This window comes from Apostichopus japonicus, chromosome 6 (genome assembly GCF_037975245.1).
Source record: "Apostichopus japonicus isolate 1M-3 chromosome 6, ASM3797524v1, whole genome shotgun sequence".
Taxonomy (NCBI): Eukaryota; Metazoa; Echinodermata; class Holothuroidea; order Aspidochirotida; family Stichopodidae; genus Apostichopus; species Apostichopus japonicus.
Window position 1 is genome coordinate 13779447 of NC_092566.1, and position 18203 is coordinate 13797649.

Genomic DNA, 18203 nt, shown 5'->3' on the forward strand with positions numbered 1-18203 from the left:
ACAAATCGGGATCTGACATAAGGTCTTTCATCTCTGGACGCTGAATTCATGCTTGGCTGCGGACGGTCATTTCACTCCACACGCTCACAGTTAGCAACAGATAGCAAATTGTCTATTTTATGTAATTAAAATCTGTCCTTCATGCAGTCAGTATACGTATTGATCCCATCGTTTTTCATAACGCCTTTTGTCTTCATGTTCTCTCTGATTGCCATACAAAAGCGATTGTGATGATGAAAAGGATATTGAAACTTACCTTGGCTTTCCTACTTAGTTTTCGTTTGAAATCTTGTGGTTTCTCATCGGGAGTCACGCAATTTGATAGAGGCACAAGAGTATGTCCAATGGCATTGTACCACTGCGGCAAGTCAGAATTATAAGCAGACAATCGTAATGTGTAATTCTCAAAACCTCTCGAACGATCCACATTAAATGTAAAGACTTCTTCAAATGGTGGGTTTAGATTGTTCTTGGCTGTTCTGGAATTGAAAGAATGTTTCTCGTCAGGTAGCAAACAAAGGTTTACAAAGGTATCGTAGGTGGGTGCACGTTGGCTCCTTGGAGGAAGGTCTGTTATCTTGCTCAGATGAATATACAACCTGCAAGTGGAACAAAAGACTATATAACCGTCATATCAATGATACGGTCACATAGTTAAACAGCTATACCAAGTTTTATTGTCGTAGATCTAACTCAATAACTATCACAAAATAGTTTAACAATGTTTACATTATCCGACACTTCATATCCCGATAAGTTAGTTATACATACGATAAAATAGTTAAGACAAACATATGGAGTACAAAACGCTAAATGGTACTACATTCCATACATTAAAGTTTATGGCTATGTTATAGTTAATTATAATTGTCAGTTACGTATGACAATTTTCTAACCTAATTTAAGGGATGTTTTGACAGGGATAAAACAGCTCATTCGTTAAACCATTGTGTCTTACAGGGATATGTTAGTTTCACTGGGAAATTGTTTGTGTAGTAACCTAATCGTGACATAAATTTATAATTAAGAGTGAAGATCGAATGCATAGAAGAAAAAATTATTACAGTAATGTAATCCGAAGCGCACGTCACTTCAAAGATAACTTTCAGACGTTGCCATAGGAACTCAAATATTGAAAAGGTAGCATGAACTTTCTCTTTACATTACTTTACCTAGAAAGTTTTTAATAGCCTACTGTGTGCAGTATACGGCAAACAGCCCATTAGAATGATTACATGCTTCGTCGTAACAATAAAAGGAAACTTGAAATTGAAATTCCATTTTGTGGAAAATACTTGCAATCTGATGTATGTTGTATAGGTTATTGACATACAATGCTGTTTATGTAATCCATTAAAGTTCCAGTTGTAAATGTAAGTGTAGTATTCCATAATAAAATTCATGCAAGCGTGACATTCACGGGCATGAATCTCTTATATAAGCTTTCATGTACTTATTTACAGTGCAACAAGGCGCTATAGGAATGACAACATTTTTTTTTATGTAACAATAAAAATGTCATCGGTAGTAAGGTGTACGAAAGTTTGAATGAAAGTTAACACCCTGCTGAAGATATTTTTGTTCCAAAATTGTGCAATACTTGTTAACTTCTTGAGCAGAATATTTATATGTTAGTGTGTCTTACGCGACAACCCGTATTGGTCATGTGGTCAAATATTGGTCAAATATGAACCAATAACACAAAATCAAACTTCCTTGACAGAAAGTCATCCCTTTCTAAGACAATGGAAACAAGTTCTTTAATTTCAATATATTTCTTCAGATACCAGTAATGGGGTATTTTAATTAGTCACAATGTAATGTATGACCACATCTTCACAGCAGTACCAATGCTAAGTGCATTCAGATCTGAGAAAAGAGATATTTTGGTCTGATTGTCATGTATTTTCTATTTAGCCAAGCCCGTAGCCTGGAAAAGGAAAATGTTATCTAAATAAGTTCCATAGTAACAGACGAATCAATACTAAAAGAGTATTAAGAACTACCTTGCCTATACTCTCCTGTTAAGCAGTATTAGATATGAGTATGCCAATCAACGCAAAAAGTATAGCTTCCATTAACGGACATACATAGTTATGTATCGCTTGGGAGTCGACTGCTTGGGGACTCAAAAGTCTCTTCAAGGACGGGTCTGATTATATTCGTGATAAAAATGTTAACCCAGAAGCTTTGCACAAAGTTTCCCTCCATCGATCAGGAAATATGTACTTTAATTGTCAAATATTGGGAACGGAATCTTAACTAAAAGTTATTATGCAAACTTTGGTTAATCGCACCTAACGTCCTGTATGTCCTATCAAAATTGATTTAACATAGCCATTGGGAATCCTAGGAAGGTGAAGTAGATGATAAGGTATTCAAGTAAGCTACTGGGTTTCCTTCAGATGTGAATTAGACAAACGCACATATGTACGCATATGCGAACGCAAATGTGAATCAAAGATGGATTTAGTTTTCAAACGAGTGTCAGTTGAATCTGAGGATGTATCACTTCAACAAGCATTGCGACGTCACCGAATGCAACTGCTATTTTACTGTGCTTGTGCAGATGAAGCAAGAGAAAGCAAAAAAGTACATTAGCCCAGCTGAACTGATGAATATTCATCTACCTGGAATAAGACTCAGTCAGACGAATGTTGGACCATGTCTTCTTACGTTTTCTTTCCAATGTCTGTCGACCAGACTACAGGAATTATATTAACTGTCGATAAGTTTACAGAAGTTATTGCTCCCTGCAGCAGGCGACACATATACACAGACATACACAGCAATGTTTGTTTTTCTGTATTTCGAAATTACTTTATCAAATCCCGACAAAATTATTCTAGGATCCCAAACTTTAATTCACGAACAGCAAAGTTTTATTGAGTTGACGTTGTGGAGACATGTGTTATATTACTGTCTTAAGGCCCATTATTGGAAGTGCATGACGTTAAGAAATTAACCTGCCTTACATTGGGTGATTTTGAGGAAAAGACAACGTTTGCATTCTAAGATGCTAAATGACTATATCATCATAATTAAGCAGTCACGTGTCTAATTACAAATATGCGCATGGGGCTGATAGTGTTATCGATTTGACATGATGCCGTTAATTCACAGCTCTTGTGGAGCTTAGGTTTTACTTTACTCAACGGGTAGTTCACGGTATTAATTTCAGTCATGCACAAAATACTGAAAGAGATAACAAGTAAAAGATGTGCCCTGATGATTGGTGAAAAGGAATAATACTTGCATCTTCAATCACGTTCCATCAAATACGTCTGAACAGAAATTGTTTTGATAATTTGTCATAAATCTCACAACAAATGTTGAAACGGTGAAAGCGTATGGTACATTAGTTTTGACATTGTGCCCAGAAAGGCACCACCTACGTTACTAGTGGACTGACAGGTGGATATGTGTACCAAGTTGTGATCAGTGATGTATACTCGCGTTTAAAGTCTGCCTTATAATCCTCTTTGTGAAGTAGTGTTAGTATAACTGATGTGAAACTTGAAAACTATGTATAGCCTAGATCCCAGATCCCTTATGAAAATATAATAGCAGTGCACAAGCTTACAATTGGAAGGATAAATTCAACAGAACTTACGAAGGTGAAACTGAACAAGAAAAAAAAACGAAAGCGTATTGAATATTATAATTCAAAAGCAACAAATTACGTTGAATTCGTTACAGAATTTGACATAGTTTGTAACTAGGAGAGTAGGAGAAAAAAAAAGTTTTGGAAAGGTCAAAAGAAAACAATAAACCCGAATCCAAGTTGTCCTTATATTATGTATCTGAAATAACTTAGATAACTGAACTATAAAATACAAGGAACATATCAAAAGAGAATGTCCAAAGGACATTTTGAATTCAATTTCAAATTATATATATATGAGTCTAGTGTTTACTAGATCAAAATCGTTTGTCGAAAGCCTACTAAATTGCAATATCCTTGCAGCAATATTTTGAGCAAAATTGACTGATAACGTAAAACTGTCAGATACAATCAATTTGCCCACAATTTTGATCCTTTAGGATTAATACCTTACCTTCAAAAATGTTAATACTTTTCAATAGGTACTAACGCAATGTGATTTATGAAGAGAATATGCATTTTCCCTCTCATGACAATAGCATTTTTACAGTACGAACTGTAATAAAATAAATTACCTGTAAAGATTACCAATAAAACTTAGATATCACTATAAGAAAGATAATTGCATTTCCCAATGTACGTGATATGCTTAATTGAAGAAGTAAGTTAATCGTATAGAAAGTGTATAGAAAACTGTATTTTCGTTGCACCGAAAACCGGAGAAAGGAAAGTAGTGCGGAAACCAAAGGTTGAAATTAATGAAGCATACAGGGCCATAGTTCGACCTAGGACTAAAGAAATGGGATCTATCAGACCAAATATCAAGACTTGCTTCTAAGAGTACCGGTAAACGTTTGAACTTTGTTATTGCAAAAACAAAAGAACATACTGCCGAGGGGTTAGAACATTGGTGAGAATCAGTTTGGAATAAAACTGTTCATAATCATACAAAGGAAATCGAACGTGTTACTTGATAAGCTTGTGTTCTGTTACGTTCCTGAAATATAAACTTTAATAAAATAAAATAAAATCATTAAAAAAGGAGTGAAAACGGCAAAGACTATAGGACAAGCAATAACAATTGATCTGTTTTGATCTCATCGTATTCGAACAAGCGAATTTGCCAAAGGCAGAATTTCTTACCTCGATTCTTTCCTGTCGAACCGTACCGCAAACCACACATTTCCATAATATTCCTCAATCACTTCTTCTATTTTCTTTCCGGTTTTGGTCCTTTCCGGAGTACATGTCTCCTCCGTCATGTATAACTCAGGTCGTAACTGGCCCAGATCCTCCATTCTGAAACTTTCGGCACTACGTTTTCTTTGAGGTATATGGAGAGATGGGATCTCAAGACTGGCATCTGTAGGGTAACACTCGCTTGGACTTCTGGAACGTGGGTAAAGACATTCCGAAGACCTTGACAGATTTCTGGGCATCGTCTGAGCCTTCACAGGCGAGAGATGGATGGTTTTGACAGGTGACCTGGGCGTCATGTTGCCAGCAGAAATAGAGTCGCTCCCGTCAGAGGAAGATGAATCGCCGTCCGTGTAGTAAGAATCGTATTCTGAGGAACGATAACATATACACAGTTACCAATCAAGTATATGGAATGCATAATACTAGATAGATAATAATAGATGGACCCTGCACTTTGAATGCAAGGGCCATAAATTGTCCGCAAAGTTTTTTTGGTGCATAAAGAGTTGTTTACATCTAACAGTCATCACGCCAAAGTCTAGTCACATATTTTAGGTATCGTCATGCAAAACAAAAATGACCTCATGCACGTACTGAACTACAAATTAAGTACTTTACACCTTTTGAACTCTTCAAGAATAATTAAAACAATGTCTTAAAGTGGCACTTGCAGTTCTTATAGAGTTTTCGAAAAACCATTATATTATTGTTTTTGTGTTTTATGATGTATAGCCCGTACTCGAAACAGAATAAAGACTTGTGCACTATTTAAGACGCCTAGTGCCAAATGATCGAAATTCTTTATGTTTTATTAAAGGTTTACAATTGTCACAGTCTTAAGAAAAAACACAAATATTTTCTAGTTACTCTCTAGATTACCAGGGTTGTACAATTGATAAGGACGTTTCTTGTATCGACAATATCGTATGTTGAAGAAAATAAAAATAAACACAAAATATATACTTTCAACTTAAGATACAATTACCTTTATTTATAATTGATAATTCAATGGTACCAATCTATCAAGGTCTATCCATACCATCACATAAGGAATTCACAACATCGAATGCGAAAACAATAACGAAGAATAGATTCCATTCACAACCTATTCCCAAACTTTGTAAATCACTTTTTTTTACGACACTAACCACTCATCTTCTGGAGTAAACCAAATTGATGGCTATATGAAAAACGCGAACGTAGATATTTACTTTACATTCCAGGTCAGGTTGTAATAAATCCACAGATAAACGAAACAACGATATGAATTATCCACATTCTAAGCAAGTCAAAGTAATAATATATATATAAGTATCACAACAGAAGAAAACAAATAATCGCTGAAATTTTTCAAAGGTTTGAATTTGTTGCCACACACGTTTCTTTGACTGATATCTTTCCTGATGAACGACTCTGGCGAATCACGATAATTGTCTTCCGAGACCTTCCAATGTGCAGACACCTCGTGTATGTGACTACATTACTATATTCGCAATCAATTTCGATTGACGGAGAAGAGTCTGGAAACACCCAAGGCGGTTCAATCATCCTAATGATGAACCTCACTCTAGTATTTTATATCTTTCCAAGCGTCGCTAACACATTGTCCTATTTGCATACATACACCAGAAAAGAAATATACAATTTTACAGAGTGATATGAGGAGGTATATTGTCCGTTTGAAGAAAAACAAAAAAAGGATGATCAAAACAGCGTATACTTCAAGAGCAAAGTTCATATAGAAATTTAAATGTTAGCGAGTTTACCGCGAGAGTTAGAGAAGTCAATTTGATCGCTCTTGCATGAACACACAAACCTGCAAGCGAATTCGTCTCGTTACTCTAAGCGATGCAAATGCAGACTAATTTATCAGCAAATTGCCGCAAATATTCTACGATTTTTGATTAAGTTTTGCGACTACGTGTGTTGTTTGTAACCAGGTACTACCGAGAGAATTTCCCTCAAGATCGTGAACTTTCATTGACTTCAAAGCTTCAATAGAAAGATCAATGCATTTTGCATTCAACGAACACATCTTCTCAACAGATGGCGGCAATCGAGGGGTTTGAAAGTTTCGAGTTTTATAAAATCCCCCCTCCCCTCCCTCTCAAATGGCGTGAAACATGGTTTTAGGCCTGATAGCATGACAAGTCATGTCTTAGGTTTCAAAAAATGCAGTGAAATATAGAACTAAGACTGTTTTGCTTTGATCGTCTTTGAGAGTATCAAGACACATCCATCGACAATCATTCACCATCCATAGTAAGAAATCGGTGGTCATTACATGATTCAATTATAGGCATAGTCATTTAAAGCAGATGTGTGCAGAGTTTATTACATCATTCATTCCAACACCAAACTACGTGCATGATTAAAATAATATTCACTAACATGTTCTAACAGATGTTTAAATTCTTCATAAAAATGTCTTTGCTTTTCGATTAAAAGATCTATAGCTTAGCTCACTTCGCTTATAGGCTGCGATTATAGTTGAGATTGATATTTTCGTTCACCAGTGAAGCCAACGTTTTAAAGAGAAAGATAGTGAGAAAAAACCAATGCATCACAGTGATTATATGGTATAAACTGACTGGGTAGGTAAATGAAGAAAGATTAGAGCTTGGGTTCCCTAACTGGGGTGCATGAACCCAAAGGGGTGCGTGAGTCCATCCCAGGGGGTTCGTGAGACGTTTCTCAAATTCAAAACTAGAGTACTTTTTGTTGAAGTCAAATCTGATATATCATATCATTTAGTAATGTACAAAAGTCGTACCTATTGACAAACTCTTTTCGCGTTCCATACGCATATGTTGCCATAGTGGTACCGTACCGTGCATGTGATACTTGATCTTTTACAAAGCACTGTAATGCGAATTATAATAATGACTCAGATCGTGTCTCGAAAAGTTGGGGGTTCGTGGACAACTCTGACATCCACAGGGGGACCTTGGGGGATAAAGTTAGGGAAGCCCTGGGGGTTAGATGGTCCGACTTCCTTAGCAGCGTCACCTTCAACTATAGGAAGGCGGGTGAATTTACTGATAAGTTCAGTAAATGTTGTCCCAAATCCATTATGAATTCTGCTATATTATCATATCAAACTCAAATTGATATTTATACTGATGTTTTTTGGCCTATAGAATTTAAGGAGTCGAATGTCACGTAGTGTTACATGCAAGTATAACGAAATATTCATTGAATATGCTATGAGACGAAGTGGCTGATTGAACACTCAATTTTAAGTAACAACAATCTAGTTAGGGATACTTTTTAAGAAAAAGAAAGAACCTGGGCACGAAAACCAAACTACCAAACGACTGATCCGCTCTCAGCCCCAGTCCCCTTGCATCGGGACTGTGACTGTGTGATCATCGTCGGGTGTGCATCACCATTCCCCTCGAAGGGGAACAGATATACTACACATGATCTTAGCTTAGTTAGGGATGAAGATAAAAACGAAAGCAAAGGAGACGCTTACTTGTCTCTTTACGTTGAATTGTGACTCATCAGATGATTGTGAATTCATGCCTTATAATGACATGCATTATTTGGGGCGAATGTTTAATCTTTCTGTCCACATAGAATAAACCTGAAGTTTTGATTGTATAAGTTTCACGCTAGAGACTTTATACCTTTACAGCTTCAGATCATAACACTTTTTTGCATTAAGTATTAACGACAATAGCTTTAAGACCTATATGATGAATAATTCCATGTGAGGTGCAGCCTGAACTATGGAAGGCGGATAATAACACTTAGTTTCATTTCTATGTGTGCATTGACTTGAATTATGCGGCGTTACTGGATTGAACAGTTTGCTTTCCATCCAGCTGTCTGCGTGCTTAAATATTGATAACCCAATTTCATAGAACTGTTTTTGCACGCAATTGATGATATATGAGGAAAAGGAAAACACTAGTACAATCATTAACGAAATTTATATGTAAATAAATACATTATTAAGTGTGACGTATTCCGTCTTTTAAAATAACTTTACAACTTAAGCAATCAACTGGGATCACTAAGCTTAAAGTTAGGATTATTATCAATCAAACCAGTATGATTTGAGTATTTGACAGGCCTTTTTCAAATCTTTCAAAGCGGCCTAAGCTAAACGCATTAATATTCCATCTGTTTCGTATAATTTTTCTTTTATTAACACTTCAAAGGGTGAAATTATATTACAAGTTTATGTGCTATATGTGACCGATGCAGGTCAAATGATTTTTGGTTACATTTCTAACAAGTTATTAAACAGTACATCATAGCATAGCATGATTAATTTCTTTATTTAATAATGTTAACCTGGATACCACTTAAAATAAGACTTTGAAAAATACTTGCGTGGTTAAAATGTCAGGACAGAAGACAAGTTAAAGGCATTGAAGACTCGCCCCAAACCGCGTGCCGCGCTCTGAAAAGTTAACTTTCCGTTGCTTGCAAGTGAAGTTTTCTGCTTGTCGCTACAAAATGCAGACAGTAATGAAACGTGAGACCTTGTTATCTTTAGCTGGACCTGAGATGTCCATCGCTGTATCGTTTAAACACTGTGCTGTGGGTATTGATCGCAGCTGTATGTACTGACTGTACACTAGTGTCTAATTACCGAAGGTAGCAAGCTGTGTGCGTATTTTCTGGGATCGATGGTGGTGTCTAACGCTTCTGTTACACCTCATTTGAAACTAGGTCAAATGACCGGCATTAGACGTTTCTTTTTCGCGAGTCTTCACACCCTTTAATGCATCGTTTATTTCTGTTCACATTCTCTAACTTTTGCCTACTGTAGGATTTAACCACAATCACACGTTCTTCATTTTGCTCTGAAGTATCTATAACATTTTCATAGGTCTTAAGATTTTCATATGTGGACATAAGAATTTATAATGTCTTGGAATAGTCCATTAGTAAGCTTACTTCCCGATGTATTATAATTTTACTCCAATAAAATAGTCTCGTAAGATCCGCGACTATAATGACACTTCTTAAATGACGTTTACAAAAAAATGATGTAACACAAGGATTTGAAACAATTTTATCTTGATAATTATGATCGACACCTAGCAAGCGAAACTGATTAACAAAACTGTTAAGACTCTCAAGAAGGAAAAAGTTCCTAGAAAGGAAAAAGAGCAGTGGCGGAGCTAGGGGTATTGGTCAGAGGGAGCGAGAATGGTCTGTATGGGCGCTTTCGACTTTTTCTAAGCGGAGCGCCACCACAGGTTGGCGCGGAGCGTACAGACATTTTTTGAGTAAAGATACTTCCTATAGATCGCCGGAAATGATCCTTTCCGGGCCTTGCTAATTTGCAGATTAACGAAGAATAAATAGGTGTCATCGCCAACAAAATGTGACAAATGTCAATAGGTAGATGAGAGCGCAATAAAAAAGTCAATAATCGCGAATAAGTAAAAAGTGGTAAATAGCTGTAAAGGGCGCCAGCAGTCCATTTGAGTCCGTCAGGGGGGTATCCGCCCCCCCCCCCTGACTGTATGGACGCTCCGCCACTGAAACAGAGGCGAATATCAGGGCTCTCGTCGAGTTCAGAAGATCCTCGTCCGAGTGCGAGTCCAGCTAATTCGAATCAGAGAAGAGTTTAAAGTCAGAAGCAGGCAAGCTATACGAGGCAGCTCCGTATGCATGGACTCGATACTAGGCCCTGGTTTCTCCTGCTTTGTCGGTTGAGTGCCTCGGACGGTCAAATCATCTGGTCGAGTGTCACTCAATTTAATATTATTCAAATACCATATGTTCACGTCACATCCAAATCAACATGAGAATTCTCAACCATGTGACTGTTAAGCTCATTTATCAATGTTTTTTCCCCTCAATTATCTACCTAGTGGTCTGAACATTATGCAATGAGCTGATAACTGATTGACATGATGAAGTTAGTATCGAACCATTCTATGTGCACACATACGACTATAGTCCTTGCATCAAATGTTGCTTGAGTGACTGTTTAGAGGTTAAGTGTTAATTTGTTTTTTACCATACCATGATGACCATATAACCACATCCAACTCCATACAAGATACATTGAAGTAACTGTGTTGCGTTCGCAATTATCATCAACAAATGTCATGCTTGAGTGTTAAAGAATACGTTCATGGTGTTAAACCTTGAGAATTGAAGTCGATTTAATACATTTTGGAAATTCACTGGCGAACGGGCAGGTATACCGAAACGAGTGCAGAAGTTTTGCTGGGAAAATCACTATATGCGAGACTTTTTTTAACTTCTAGTTAATAATCTGTAGGTTCTGGTAGGATATTGAAAGAGTCATTTTGTCCGCACCATTCGTTATATTATATTGGGTAGGACATGTCAGTTTTAAACTTCCATCAATACTCTAGTGACCTCGGAAAGTGTATTAAGTGTATAGTTTACGTTACAAGTTGAAAAGAAAACGACCTTCGTTGAAGCACGAATGTTACTCATCAGTCGATCTGGACAACATACAACTTTGCAAACACACAGATTCAACTGTAACAAATGTAGTAGGTTGAATTTACTGTTAAATGGTTTATTGGTTTGTAACATCATCAGCGTTCAGAGCCAATTTGATGTGTTGTTCTAGATGACATAAATGATTGCGAAAAGGGAAAGCCACGATGTCATGAAAATGTACAATATTAGTTGTTGATAAATCCACCCAGCGTCAAATTAGCTCCTGGTTTGTACATGCTGTTATGACCATCAGTCACCAATCTCATAAAATGGTTTATGTAGTTTCAGGTTACGTTCATCGCCGAGTCTACTAAAGACCTGGTGATAAATCTGAAAATAGCTTCATTCGGGTAATATCACTTAGTAATGATCGCAATTAGGCTCACCTGAGGCTAATAACTGTGATTTATACTTGAAACAAGAAGAGAAGTGTTTGATGACATCCAATCAAAGTACTTAAAAGGGTGTCCAGAATTTGATCATAAATTATTACATCCAAATTCAGGGCAGATGACATACAAAGCTAGGTTATATCTTGGTATAGGTAAAAGAACATCCCGTTTGGAATGAGAGCAATATTTTCTATAAATAAATGTAAAAGTTCACGTGTGCACTGTCTCCTAGCACTTTTTCTGCACTAACAAAATGAAATATAGACGTTGCAGATTACTCTTTGTGACTTCGGACAATGCAACATAGACTTTCTAACTTGCGGTTCTCGTTAGATCACTGTAATTTTTTTTTTCTGTCAGTTGAAATATATCAGACAGTGCTGCGTAAAATACAGTAAGCTATATAGTGTATATACACTATGAACATACGTATGACAAAGAATAACCAATCACAACATCATACTTTCGTGACATCAAGGTTGAGATATTTCCCTAATTTGTTGGTGAAATATATACATACTGTTTTTAGAATTCATCTTGTACTAGATATAGTCACAATTTAGGTGATTTAAAAGTGTCACTACACTCTAAAAACTGAAGTGCTAATTTAGTAGCTCCAACACGGTGCTAGTCATCAATTAGCACTTTAAGAGCTAGTATCTCAACCTTCAAGTGTTAAATAACTTGCACCATACCAAAGTGCTATCGCCGCAGTTGTGACGCACTGCACTTGTTAAGTGCTGAAAGTTTCGTATTAACTTTTGATTGGCTGAAGGCGGTGACGTCAGTAACATGCAACAACGCTATTGGTTATAACCAAATAGTTGCATATCGCATCGCTAGACGTGACAGCTGACGAACGTTCCACCGGCAGACGTAAGTTTCTGAATTGAAATCTGTGAATATTCTCCAGAGTAAGGAATATTTGAAAGCTGATATGGCGACCTTTCATGAAATTTGAGTGATCATTCATGTTTTCAATAACCTAGCTTTGCTGATGACGTCGGGAATTTCCTTGAAATAATACCTCTGTCGACGTCTTAGTGATGGTAGCCTACCACTTATTTCATAGGTCTATTCACGTATGTAAATGCCCAATGGGCTCTGATATAACATTAGGCTATGCCAAGTTTATGATTGGGCGTATATAGGCCTAGCCTACCTCCTTATTGTAACATTTATAAGGCCTAACTTTATGGCCGCAAATGGCGATTCGATTGAGGTGTACTACTGGTACTACAGTCTACTGCGTTTGCACAAGTGGCCATCACAGAGTCTTAACGTATAAGAGAGGCAGGCCCAATGCAATAAGTATTGGTATTGGTTTATATGCCAATGCCTAAAGAATATGAGCCGATGGCCGCTAGACGACCACAAGAGAACGTTTTGGACGGCCTGTCACTCCATATTACGCTTTGAATTTGTGGTAGCCTAGCCTAGGTCTAACATTATTGTGGTAACAGGCCTAACGTTGTGTTGTTAATGTTACTTTGCAGTGTAAGGTCTGTGTGTGATTGCCGACTACAAAATGAAGTAGCCTACAAAGTACAAGTACAAACCATACTTCACAGTCATACATTATTCAGGTTTAAAGAAAAATTAAAGTAAATGTAAACATAAAATAATGATCAGAGTAATTGTATACATCCCATTCTTATTTGACCTTCATAGTGTTTCCCATATTTCATGCATCGCTTAATGTTGTGTACCCTAATGTTTGCCTTGTTTGCACCTATCAAGGAAGGCCTACTATAAGTATCTTTTTCTTTTGAAATGATGACTCCCAATGTAAATATGCTTCATTTAAGATGTTCTGTCATGAAAAGTGAAAGACTATAGGTAGGCTTAATTTTCCAATTAATTTGAAACTAATTTCGGTGAAACTTTAAACATGCTTTTTTTTATACTGTTTATAGACTCAAGCTTTTGCAGAAAAATGAAAGAAACCTGACATGTTTTGGGATTCATTGCATGTTTTCTTGTTCTATACTTTTACTTGTAGATTTTGCAAGACTTTGAGCAGATGTATGGAGATCAGGTCGCCAATAACTTTTTGATGAAATGGGAGGGTACATTCCCGCTTCATTTGGAGCATGTACTCACCAACTCAGCTCTGCGGGACCTTCAGTTTGAATTTGAAGAAACAGAAAAGTCTGAGGGTATGTTTCAAAAAAGTGCTAACATTTTGTAGTCATGTGACTCTCATTGTGCAAGTTCAGTCAAGTTTTCTGTAGTGAATATTTGGTATGTTAGCTCTTTAAAAGACTGCTATAGGTGAAATCATGTACAGAAAAGTGGCAATGCTGTTAACAGTTTGTCTGGTACCCAACTTTCTTTAAACATACATGGAAGAAATGAATGAAAGTGATTAAACTAAAACTGAATTACATTCCAATCTAGATTTTGAAGAAGACTTAAGTTCTGACACCATAGAAGCTGGTGGGAGCTTATGTGATTGGTGGGCATCTACCTGTCTAACGATAGTTCATTAAGTGGTATTATCTCCTGCAGTCTTATGTGAATTTTCAAGTACTGAAGCTAACTTGGCTAAACTGATCCATGGGAGGGGACCCATCACGAATGTATCCAAAAATTGAGGTCAAAGATCATTTAAGTGTTAATTCAGGCTGCAGCGTGTGAATCAAAAATAGCCAGATCATTATCAGATTGCTCGCAAATTGTTGAAATCAGTGGATTAAAACTTGTATCCAGATTTCAGATCAAAGGTTATAACTATTGGGTCTAAATTTGTAGCCAATTCTTAGGCCCATTCACTAAAATTGATTAAGCTGGCAATCCTGTTCACTTTTGCTTTAATTCCAGCTGTGGAGTAAGGGTAAACTGAAGGAAATTGGTTTCTTGAGCTACGTACTGTTAAAGCGCTGTGGGTGGAGGGGTGTGTTATTATTCTAGAAACATTCTAGAACCAATGTTGTAAGTCTGGTGGTGTAAGTTTGTACCTGTATAGCCACTTGCTTGGTTCATTCATCGATACAAGTTACTGTACCACTTGATGCCTTAGTTTCCTCCATCCACAGTGCATTCAATAAGCAAAAGTATTAATTTCCTGGCCTAACCAATTTCAATTATAGAAGAATCCCAGAAATCCTTCAGTCTTCCACCATATTTATTTTAGTGACTTTGAAAAGACCTATGACTGTGAAATTGACATAGGCCTATGTAATTGGGTTCAGTGGACATAAAGTATATCAGAATAATGTTTTTTTTATTTTTTTTTGGCATGCAGTGCCTATGTGTAATTTGTATATTGCAATTTCTGGAGCAAGTAGTAGGAACAAACAATTACTAACTGACACGTCACACTATTTTGTTGACATATACATCTGTTTTGTTGAGATATGTAATCTGTTTTTATGTTTTTCATTATTAAGAAACTTTTCATTTTCTTCTTTAGAACATGCATCCAGGTACGGTCTCTTTGCATAGGTTCACCTATTGCCGTCTTTCAACACAAGGAAAAGTAGAAAATGCAGTCGAGATGACAATGTCCGCTACTTCATCGCCTGGCAACCAGTAAGTTGTTTTGTGTGTTGAGTGGGAAAGATCTGCCAAAATTCATGCAGAGTTATCAATCTTTAACCATTTGAGCCTAGGGATATTGGTACTGACATTCTGTCCTCTAGGCCTCAGCCCCTTGGCTCAATCTGTGCTGGGCGGTCCAGGTAGGTGCTCTTATTAAATGTGTCTTTCCTTCAGGAGATAAGAGTCAACCACATAAAACTATCTGATCCAGATGTGGGTTAATGTAGACTATTCTGTACCTGAGCCAGATAATCCTGTATTATATATCAAGTTATATTTGCATATTTTTGTAGCTGGTTAGTTATTAATGTGGATTTTATATTTGGTTAAAATATGGCACAAGCCAGGCAGCAGTTCAGGCAAGATATATAATAGTACGGTTAGTGATGCAAGCAGGATGTGAAGTAATTGTCAGCTGGACTAGTTGAATTTTCAGAGGTTACTTGAGAAATCGGCACTATTTTGGAAATTAATGCATGAATTAATTTTCTTTCTTCTTAGATCGGAACAAATGTGGAAGAATATGCAAAGAAAAGCCAACTCAGCAGAAAACAGCCACACCTCTTGGCCATTGGAAGCAATGTGACTGACTTGCAGCAGTTTTTTGTAGTTCTGGATGGAGTTGCCCTACCTGTTTCCAGGCAAGCATGTGGAATTGTAGCAGCTACAGATATTCTAATGAAAGTTCATTATGTTTTTATTGTAGCATATGCGGTGCAGCTCACAGATTTCTACACCTTTATCCAAACTGTGGTGTATGGCATACCTCCATCAGGTCAAAAGATAAGTAATCGTGTTAAGGAGATAAGGATTGCTTTGCAAAATGTGGAGTAGAGACTGTTCACAGTTTAGTTTAAAAGCATAAAGGAAAGTTTTTTGCAAGCATGTCTGAAAATTTATTCGTTTTAATAACAAGCATTAATCTCTTTCATGATTTCTCATAACGTTTCTTAAGTAAGTTGCAATGGCCATTTTGTAGTAGAAAAACATGCCGTATGTTTTATCTTTGGGATCAGTGTTTCAATTCAATTTCTTGTAATCCTTTAGAGCTTAGTATGTAGCTATTATCTAAAGTGTAGTTGGATTTTGACATTAACAGAATTATAAGGCCTACAACACAGGGTAAGCAAATACAAAACTGACCACTAAAAAACTTAGACCCACATATATCTCTAAAATCATCTCCAGATGAACCTGGTTGTGATGGATAAATCAAGTTTTGATCAGTTATTCAGGTTGTACAGTTGATAATTTAAGTTGCTTATAAACATGGGAGGGATACTGCTTGCACCAGATCTCAGCCACAGCCACTCACATGAATTACTCATTAATAATTAATGACTCACAATATGTCAGGCACTTGCTCGCCCTTGGGAGCGTAGGTTTACCTAACTTAGTCTTGATTGGGTGTTGTCACTGTTACTTTTATCTTGTTTTAAAACATTCATTCAGACTGTTAGAGGATATTCAGTGTTTCAGTTTATTTTTGACCCATTTGGGGATCAAGTTGGTGTTATTTTCATTTGACTTCATGAAAAGAGTGGAGTGAATAGGTTTGAAGATGTTGTTCAAAATAAGGGACCATGGAAACTCAACCTCATTGGGTGGTAAAAACTGGTTTGTTTATTTATTTAATTTTTGTCCAATCTGAGATCTTATCCAGTTGGAATCTGGATTTTACTGGATTTTTGGGGTGCATAGTCCCATCTACTGTCAATATCACTCAGTACTAATACAGTAAATTAATATCATGTTTTAACTTAGTAACATCCATGGCTAAATGTAAACATAAAGTTAGGCTAGAACACTATGCATGGATATACTCTAGCACTTCTGGTCAACAGCCTTAAATTTTTATAGTAAACAAAGGGCTTAGCTGACATACTTAAGCTAATCTGTCTACACTATATGGTTTAAGTCTAACTCATGATTTTTTTATTTCTCAAGTACAGGAAGCAATAAAAGAAAGAAAGAAAAGAAAAAATGTGTTCCCTTTTATTTCAGTCAGGTGATGATGTGTTTTGACCTACCCTTTACATTCCATATTTTGCAAGTGATACAGATTCTGAGTCTACAGTAAGTGGTGCTCTGTACACCCTAATACTGACCTAAGGACTTGCACTTACAGGTGCCTACTTTGCTCTTTCCAGTGCTGGTGGTAGCACTTAAAGTGCGGGACTGTTGCAGCACTTTTCAGGTGCTGGTATAGTTAGCACCATTGAGAGTGTTATTTATAGCACTTAGGGTGCTGTCCCTCTCAGGGCTCTTGGAAAGTGCTGTAAAATAGCACTCTATGTGCTGTTTTCAGCACTTTGGTTTTTAGAGTGTATACATACGCAAATGTATAGTGAGTTCTTCGGGCAGTTGTTATAGGGTTATATTCATGTTTGGGTGGGAAAGTGGGAGAAAGAATGTTATTTGGGTAACGGTATTGTGAGGGAGTCCGACTCATGGTGGCAAATAGATGATTGTCGGTCAGATATGTTTCACGTGCTAGAGGAGAGCGGAGAAAAGTGAATAATTGTATATTTAGAGCTGGAGTAACCGAGTCCGAACTCGAGTTAACTTTCTCTGGACTTGAAATTGGCTCTCCAGTCAAGCCAACTTAGTCATATGTTTTGCCTCTCAGCTATCTGACAAATCATACCCCACAGGAACGATCAGTATGTAGAGTAGTTCAGTGATGCCAAACAATTTACTTAAAGATGTAAATTGGAAGGAGAAAAAATGTTATTTGCCCTTCATATATCATTCATGATAGTACCATAAACAAAACCTGTATTAAGGAAAAGCATGCTGGAGGTACCTGAAAGCAAAAGAGCTGTTATTTTAGGTTTAGTGAAATAGGAAACTGAACGCTTTGCAATGAATAAATGCGTAAGCCTCAACATTACCTGCCTTTGGATAAAATAATTGGTCACCTTAATATACTTAAGAATATGCCATGATTAATAACCACAGTTATTGTAACCACGTTAATTTATGTAAGTAAACATTACCTAGTTATGTGTAATATA

At 36.8% G+C, this 18203-nt stretch overlaps 1 protein-coding gene across 5 annotated transcripts in view; it reads right to left on the bottom strand.

Moving 5' to 3' along the window:
* The window catches only part of LOC139969044 (synaptotagmin-15-like), a 150542-nt gene that overhangs the window by 34528 nt on the left and 97811 nt on the right, over positions 1-18203 (bottom strand). For 3 of the 5 annotated variants that reach the window (XM_071973771.1, XM_071973772.1, XM_071973776.1), the window contains exons 3-4: positions 4748-5171; positions 257-599 (exon numbers count right to left, since the gene is read on the bottom strand). In XM_071973771.1, coding sequence (XP_071829872.1) covers positions 257-599; positions 4748-5171 — 767 coding nt within the window. The other 2 variants (XM_071973773.1, XM_071973775.1) reach the window with 2 other exon arrangements.